This window comes from Cimex lectularius, unplaced genomic scaffold (genome assembly GCF_000648675.2).
Source record: "Cimex lectularius strain Harlan isolate CLEC.00 unplaced genomic scaffold, Clec_2.1 scaffold59, whole genome shotgun sequence".
Taxonomy (NCBI): domain Eukaryota; kingdom Metazoa; phylum Arthropoda; class Insecta; order Hemiptera; family Cimicidae; genus Cimex; species Cimex lectularius.
Window position 1 is genome coordinate 945,632 of NW_019392794.1, and position 8,386 is coordinate 954,017.

The window sequence follows — 8,386 nt, forward strand, 5'->3', positions numbered from 1 at the left end:
GACTTTATGGAACAAAATTGTGAAAGGTAGCCAATAAAATAAGTAATAACTCGAATAAAATTGATAATCAGATAATTTGAAGAATTTGGACTTTCAGCAAATAATAAAACAAAAGAAATAAAAAAGAAACTATTATGACAAAAAACTTAAAATATTTTAAATGGAGCTAACAGCAGTTAAATTTAAACAAAATCCTATCCTTTATTTGACATATGGATTAATTTGAGATTTTATGCAAATTCAAAGTTATGCTTTTGTCAGACCATAACCGAAGTACAAGATGATGGATCTTTCTATTGGTAAGCTAAGAAAAGTAAAGGAGAAGACGTTTTACCAATGGGACCAACTGCATTGTTGACTTCATGTCCAAAAGTACCAAAACTAGTAATGAGATAAACCGAACACGTGTTAAAATCATGACGATGGAGAAAATTTATTGAGTCAGTTTGTTACAAGACTTATTTTCGCAAACAGTATTGAAGTAAATGTTCTGAAGATCGTCGGATGAGATGTCAGGAATGGCTGAGTACGAGCTGTTCCTGTGGCGGTGGCGTTCGGCCTGAGGTTGAATGTCGAATTCGACGTTGTACACGCTATAATTGAGGTGTCCACCGACGTTGGCAGGCGCGGTGCTGCACTGGGGCCACTTCAAGATTCCTGTCCTGGCTGGAGTTTCCGTGACGGCCGTTGAACTCTTTTTTATCGTGGGTGACGGCGAGTCGGGAAATTGGCGATAGTCGGAAGAGTCGAACTGGCCGTGGAAATCGTTCAAGATGGTCAAATTTGCGCCCTTGTGGATGACCGTGCTCGTGTCAGCCGTTGTATCCGTCGAGTAATCGGACAGAGGTTCGCTTTTTGTGTTGTCCGACGTGTTTTCGCGCAGTTTCAGCCTGATGTTGAAGTTCTCGCTGATCACGCCTCGCAAGTTTCTCTTCGTGTCGTCGATTTCCTTTTTCAGCTCCTCTTTCGCGTGTTCTTGGTCTTGCAACTCTAAAGTGAGCTGTTTGTTTTCTTCGATGAGGCTTGCGACCCGCCTTTCGTAGGTTTTCACCTGGCTTTCAATCGTCATTTTCTCTTCTTTCAACTGGCCAAGTCTATTATCAAGATCGCGGATTTCTGAAGATTGAACCGCTTTGAAATTTTTGAGCTCTTCGATTTCGCATTTCAAGTTCTTAATCGTTAATTCCAGTCTCTCTTCTTTCTTCACCAAATCGATCTTCTCGTACTTGAGTTTGAAATGGTCTTGACCGGTCTTTACGCATTCTTCGGCAAGTGAATTGTTAATTCTTTTCAAATCGTTTACCTGCTTTTTTAAATTTTCGTTTTCTTTGGCGACTTCGGCCATTTTGCTTTCCATCTGCTCAAATCTGCCTTCGTTCAGTTTCATCAGTGTGTTTTGCTCATGGAACTTTTTCTCATAGGCGCTTTTTAATTCGTCTAATTTTTCTTTTAAAAGCTGCGCCTCTTTGTCCGTTTGGTTTTTCTTTTCTTCCATGTCTTTAAATTTTTTTTCGATGGTCTCTACTTCCTGGAGCAACGCCGTGGCTTTGTCTTGGGCGACGTCTTTTTCGGCTTTATCACTCGTCATTTTCTTCATAAACGCTGCCAATTCTTTCTTTACTTTGGTCAGCTCAGACCTTGTCGTGGAGTGTCCTCTCTGCTCACTTTTTAACGAATTTTCTATACGCGTTAACAACGCCCGTGTAGTAGATATTTCGTGTAATTTATCATCTAACGACTTACTCAGATCCGCGTTTTCAGTTAAAAGAGACTGTATTTGTTTAGCCATTTCATCTTTCTTTTTCCAAATAAATTCTTTCTTCTTTTCTAAACTGCTAACGTCATCCGACATATTTTCTACCCTCCGTTTCAACTCTCCGTTTTCTGCAATGAGAGCCTCTATCTGGTAACTCTTTTCCAATAGTTTCTGTGCTAGGATAACTTCCTGAGATTTTGAAGACTTTGCCGATTCAGAATCTTTCGAGCTTCTCTCTTGCGCTTTCTTCTCCAAAGAGAACTTTATCGTGTGTAAATTGTCTATTTCCTTCTCTTTGCTTTCCAGCTGTGTCGTCAGTTTTCTCACAATTTCAACAGCTTCTTTTAGTTCTACTTGATAAGTTTCGTTCTTTTTGAGAGCCGATGTGAGCTCGGTTTGGAGTCGTCGCATTTCAGTTTTTTGAGATTTCGAACCGGCAGGATTGTAAGAATCTCTTTGCGGTTCCTCTTGAACGACTTTAGGGCCTTTCTTCAGTCGGCTGTTCTCTTCAGTGAGATTTTGAACAGTTCTGTCCGCCACGCATATCCTGTCCCTCAGCTCTTTGACTTCGTTGTTCAGTTTCTCCAGCTCCATTTGTCTGGCTTTGTTTTCCGACGACGCGAGCCCGAGACTGGAATGGATTTCCCCGAAATTCGACGTGACTTTGCACAGTTCAGACTGAAGTTGATTTATCTGCTCTCTCAATGAGTTGTTTTCACATTCGATTTTGAAAATATAAGATAAATATTGATCCAGCTCTTCTGGTACGTCTCCTTCTTCCTTCGGAGGAGGGCTCGCTTCTTTTTTCCCCTTTGCCTTCCCGACATTTTTACCGCGACCTCCGACGGCTGTGTTGCAATGATAGACGTACGTCGATTTTTCGCTAGGACTGCAAGGATGGCGAATTTCTTCTTCCGACTTCGATTTTTCCCGTATCCATGTGACCCCGTTTTCGTCAGGTGAGTTGTATTCTTTTGACAATTTTCCAGATGACACTTCACTGATACAGTTCATATTATTCCTTAGCACGCCGATCGCTCTGCGGCCTTCTTCTACATCGAACAAGAGTTTGAGGTACTCTTCTTTGACTCGTTCGAGCTTGTGCCTTGCTCCGTTGACGCCGCCGATATCGCCGTGGACCGTGTTAAAGAAGTTATTTTCTATTTCACCCTTGATTTTCCTCAGATCTTCGAAAAGGAGCCTCAACTGCTGAAGAATGACTTGACCAGTCAACAACTCGAGATCTTTGGTTTTCGACGGTCTGTTGTGACAGTGGTTCTCCTTTTGCAAGGCGTTGAAATGGCTCACAGTCCGCGCGAGCTTCACTTTCAGCTCTTTAAATTCGTCGTCGGCAAACTTTCCTCTCGGCATTCTTGCGTGAAAAATACATAAATCTGAAGAACTTTACACTGTGTTATTTTTTGTTTGTGGTGAAAATACAGAAATTGGGGTTTGTGTGACAGCCCAAAGGCTGACTACTTTTTGTGTTCAGGCTAAAAACATGTGATTTCTTTACATTATAGTTCAATACAAAGACGTGCTTATCTATTGGTGTTGGATGCTGAACCGCTTATAGGAATTTTTAGTCGTATTAACTATTAAAGCCTTGAACTCATTCAGTGAGAGGAAATGTAGAAGAGTGGTCAGCATTTTCGAAAACATTCGGTATCTAAATGGCATTGCATTATTTGCCAGTTGGAACTGGTAAACAAATATTTACTGCTGCAAACGGCTGCTTAGTTTGCTCTCGATTGGCCACAACGATCAGAAAACCAAAGGTCTTCGTCAGGTTCATGTGGTTGGACAATATAAATAGGTAAATTATTAGTAATTTGTTTGAATTGATAGAAGAAATGTGATTCGGACAGTGAAAAACAAACATCTAAAATGTAGACTCTTGTGCTGATTTAGAGATTCTAAGATTTCCAATATTTGTTTAAATTGTGCATACACATACTGTCTGTATTGTATATATAGTATTCACATTTAGTAAAAAGTGAAAACAAAAGGAGTAAAGTAAAAGGTATTTATTGTACAAATATCCGCAAACAACAAACTTCAACATTTTTTCCTCTGAGGAAGTCGTTTTTTGCATTCACCCTTGGAACGTCCGTCGCCCTCTGTTGTTGGGATTGCGATTGCAAACACTTGCGTCGAACTTTCTACTGCCGATTTGTTTTGAATCTGCCCGTGAACTTTACTCCTTCGAATTCCGCTGTTAATCGAGAATTCGTATCCTCGAACGTTTTGGCTTGCTGCTGTGTTGTTCGCCGGGGGGCAGCAAGGTTTCGAAGCCCCTGTAGCCGAGTGAGCCGAAGGTTCATCGAACTGTTCTACATCGTTGGAATCGTCGTCGTTCGTCGAACATTTATCACGCGATTCCAATGAAATCTGTTGGTATTTAAGATCCAGTTGGTAATTTTCTTCTCTCAGCCTCAACACCTCTTGATTCGCAAGGTCCATATCCTGGAGCAGGTTTGCTTTCTGCTGTTCCACTTCGGTCAACCTATTTATTAATTGATTTTTGTTTTCGTTCATTTCCATCATCCTTTCGTTCGTGGTATTGACAATATGGTCTAGTCGCATTTTTTCAGATTTGAGTAAGGCCAGCTCGTTTTCGAGATCTCGACAGGCGCAATCATTAAGCATCCTTTCACTCTTCAAGCTATCGTTTTCGTTGGCAATGGTATTGAGCACCTTTTCACACCTTTCTTTTTGTTTAGAAATTTCCACTTTTTCGTACTGCAGGCTTGTGTTTTGTTCCTTTAATCGCACAAGATCGTCATTGAGGAATTTGTTGGTTCGTTTCAGATCATCTATTTCTCGCTGCACGTCAAAGGATGGTACTTTTTCTTCAAGTTTTAATGCCCTTGCTTCAGCCATCTTCAAGCGATCGGTCTGTTCTGCCAATTTTTTCTCGTATGATTTCTTCAGTTCGTCGCTTTTCTTTTCTAGTAATTTGTTTTTGTCTTCTAACTCTTTTCGTTTCGATTTGTTTTCTTGATTTTCTGCCTTCAGACTTTCGATTTTCTTTTCGAAATCTGATATTTTGCAGTCCTTATCTTTCTTTAATGAATTCAGCTTGTTTTTTTGTTCTTTGTTTATGTCCTTGCATTCGTTTAATTCCATCATGACTCTTGCAAGCTCGTCTGACAGCTGTTCCTTCAAGTCGCTTATTTCACGGCATTTGTCAAGTTCTTCCTGTAAAATTTGCACGCGATTCAGCAGCTCGGAGTTTTCTTCCGCGTTCTTTTCTTTTAAAATTTCTAAAGACCCTTTGGCATTTTTCAATTGTAGATTGGCTAGTTCTAAATCCCGAATTTCTATTCCCATCTGGTCGATAGCTTTTCTGAGTTTGATGTTCTCTTCCAGAAGCTCGTCGCATTCGTAACTTTTGTGCAGCAGTTTTTCAGATATGTCCACGTCGCTCAGTTTTGCGGATCTCAGTCGATCTGCCTCTTTATAGTTGCTCTTTTCGGCAGCTTTTAACGCGTCTTTTAGAGATTGGATCTCTTTTTCTTTCAGGTCCATTTTCTTTTTTATTGTGTCGGGTGTTGAAGATCCTTTTAAAGCAAGGTTCATTTTGGATGTTCGGGCATCGTCGTTCGTGACGATAGACATTATACTTTTGTTATCTTGTCTGGATTGAGTCACTTTCATTAGCGAATGTTTAACCGGACCTACCCCTCGTTTCTGCAAGACGGGATTGGAAGAAGGTTTGTCAACATCATACATTCGATTGTCATATTCTACGTCATCGTTGGAGTAGAAGTCCTCGCTGAAAATTTTCGTCTTGCTTGTGGTTTTGTGGTGCATACCGGCCCTTTGATTACTGGTGGTGTGAGCCATGCTTGGTGCAGAATGGGAATTTTTATATTTCTGCTCGGTCGGAGAAATTCGGTTTACAACTAACGGTTTAAAACCGTGTTTCATACCTTTTATTCGACCGTTTTTTAATCTACTTTTTGAATACGGTTTCGCTTCTTTCCATTGTTTAGGACTAGGTGCACGGTCGCTCACCGGGGGCGATAAGTCGGACTTTATAGATATCAAGTCTTCTTCAAGAGAATGATGTTTCTTGTCTTTGTATTCCGCTTCAAAATTGACATTGTGTCCCGAATCCGAAGGGGAGCGTTCGTACGTGGTTTCTTGTTCCTCAGACTTGTTATATGCTTTATTCGCTTTGTAGACGGTTTCTGTTTGGTATTCACTGTTAGTCCGTCGGGTCGTAGTAGTTTCTTCGGTTACCTCGGACCTAGTTTTATGCAATTTTATTCTCGAATTATTCACAGTTAGTCCTAATTCTTCCGGTTTTATTAAACCCCCAATAGGGTGAGTGGTTTCTGTTTTTAGTTGATAAACAAGAGTCGACTTGTTGGGCTGGTTGATTTTTGTTTCATTGTTTATATTCTTTAAATTCAAATTCCGTATGTTAGGATCATATGTTGAATCTTCCAGTGCAGTTTCCGGCTTGTCGTTGTTATCGAAGGATTCCAGATTGTCTTTTAAACTTTTTACTTCCTTGTGGCTTCTTTCGACGTTGCTGAGGATGCTCGTGTACTCCGCTCTGATTTCTTCCAGCTTGTGCTTGATCTCGTTGGTGTTTTTGGAGAACGGGGCGTCGGAGGCCGTGAGCAGATGATCTTCGATCTTGACCTTTACCTTCCTCAGGTCTTCGAAGAGCAGCTGAATCTGATCGAACGTGTCCAGCCCCTCTGATATTCTCGCACCTGCCACATCGGCGTTTTCCTTCCTCTTCACGCCGCCGCAGGTGAACGGCTCCATCTTACACTTGAGCTCTTTGATGTCCTCCTCGACCGTATGGAGACGAGAAATTTCCTCTCCAAAATCCTTCATCTGTGATCAATAAAATTCAAAACTTGCTCATACCTTTCACTTAATTTTTATTATTTTTTAACATGATTTCGAGAAAACAACGTCTTCCGTCTACTCACATATTGAACAAATCGATCATATGAGTTTTTCTTCCCACATGTTCGTAAACCGACTAACGGTAGGTAAATAACTCGAAACTATATTTTTATAAACGGGTTATAGTTAGTGTAATTTAATAATTTTAGTCTCTTTTTACGATATTTGAAAGCAATATATTATTTTTATGTGCAGATGACGTTGCAGCTTTCAAAATCGATAGTAAGACGGACGCAACGCAGGCGGTTATAAATAACAACTGTCACACCATCAAAGGTCGGTGCATAAAATGGACGACTAACAACAAAACAATTACATGTTGAACCGGCACTGGGGCATTTAGTGGGTCCGTCTACACTCGCGGGTTTACGTGGTTATTCAAACGCGTTCCGGCTTTGCACCACATAAGTTACACCATTCAAAACATCAAACAAATTGAGAAGGAAAACGATCACAAAGACCAACAGAACAATAAAAACTCCAGACTTAACCCGCCAAAGACACCCACCAATGCCAAAGATGACACCAACCCAAGCACTTCACCCCTCACGAGCTCATAAAAGTAGGCGTCGGTGGCCGCAACGGTTTTGGCATTGACTCTGCACTCATCACTGTAAGGTAAAGGTCCCGGGTTCAAATCCAGCGGCCCTGCATTCAAATCCGACATACCTGCAAATGTTTTTTTTTTCTTCAAAAGCACCGGTACACTGACGGGTTATATGACCTCTGTTGTTGGAACCCTCGTAAAAAATAAATAAACAAGGAAATTATTTCATTAAAAATCCTGTTAACTATGAAACCCTTATAATGTCAGAAAATGTATTTACTTACACATTGCTTTTTAAATTCAAGAAAAGGAGTAATCAAAATATTTAAAGTCCGTTTGAAGGGAATCCAGGGCTAGGCGCTGATAGTCTAGAGAATAAATCGGTAACCATATTTAAATAAATGTATACATATTTTTTAAAGCAATATATTTATGTTGATGAATGTAATGGATGGAGGTTGAATCTGTTTTAAGAATGAAAGAATGAGTGTGAATATTGTTTATTTTATAATCTGAAACATGGCCATACGATGCTGATGGAATACAGGCCTCTCAAAGCTCAAAAGGCTGGTTTATTTTGTTCTTCCATCACGTGCACTTCCGCCGAGGTAACAAACATTATCGACCTAGAGAAGAATATCAAACAGTATCGCCTCAATATTATATGTGCGGTGACTATGATCTTGTATTCCCTGTGGCCTCGGCACGTCGCGGCAGCCCCTTCATTCGTTGCGATATGGCAACCAACACGTCTTGGCGGTGTTGCGAGGAAGGAAGCTCACGTACGCCGTACGAAAATAAGCCCCGTCTCATGTATCGCTCCAATTCGCCGCGGCACTACTACTACTATTACTACTACTACTAATAATAATTCTTACCGTATTTCTATTAAAAAAAACTTCATTAAGTGAATTTGTTTGAAGTTGATATTTTAAAAATATTACATAATTCAACATGGTATAATTTATATAATACTAGCTTTATACCCCGGCGTTGCCCAGGGGAGGTAATAAAAAGTGTTATTTACCACATTATTTTGAGTATACATATTGCTACTGCTATAGATAGAAGCGTATATAAATTGAATGAACACAATTGAATGTTTGATATCGATGATTGTAATTAGTCATCATATTAGTTATTTACATATG

General features: G+C 40.2%; 1 protein-coding gene across 1 annotated transcript; it reads right to left on the minus strand.

The window, feature by feature from the left end:
• Positions 1–408: 408 nt before the first annotated feature.
• LOC106661846 (putative leucine-rich repeat-containing protein DDB_G0290503) lies at positions 409–6,739 on the minus strand. The gene is made up of 4 exons (XM_014385551.2): positions 3,820–6,739; positions 3,294–3,325; positions 3,236–3,249; positions 409–3,158 (listed from the first exon to the last, which is right to left on the minus strand). The coding sequence occupies exons 1-4, from the start codon at positions 6,611–6,613 to the stop codon at positions 434–436; spliced, it is 5,565 nt and encodes a 1,854-aa protein (XP_014241037.2). The 5' UTR covers positions 6,614–6,739; the 3' UTR covers positions 409–433.
• Between the last annotated feature and the right edge of the window lie 1,647 nt (positions 6,740–8,386).

Bases quoted from the DNA above. Each gene is read 5' to 3' on its own strand.
- LOC106661846 (XM_014385551.2), bottom strand. From the start codon at position 6,613: ATGAAGGATTTTGGAGAGGAAATTTCTCGTCTCCATACGGTCGAGGAG. The intron at 3,326-3,819 runs GTTGAAGTTTGT...AATTCCTATAAG, and splicing joins ACTTCCTCAGAGGAAAAAAT to CGGTTCAGCATCCAACACCA.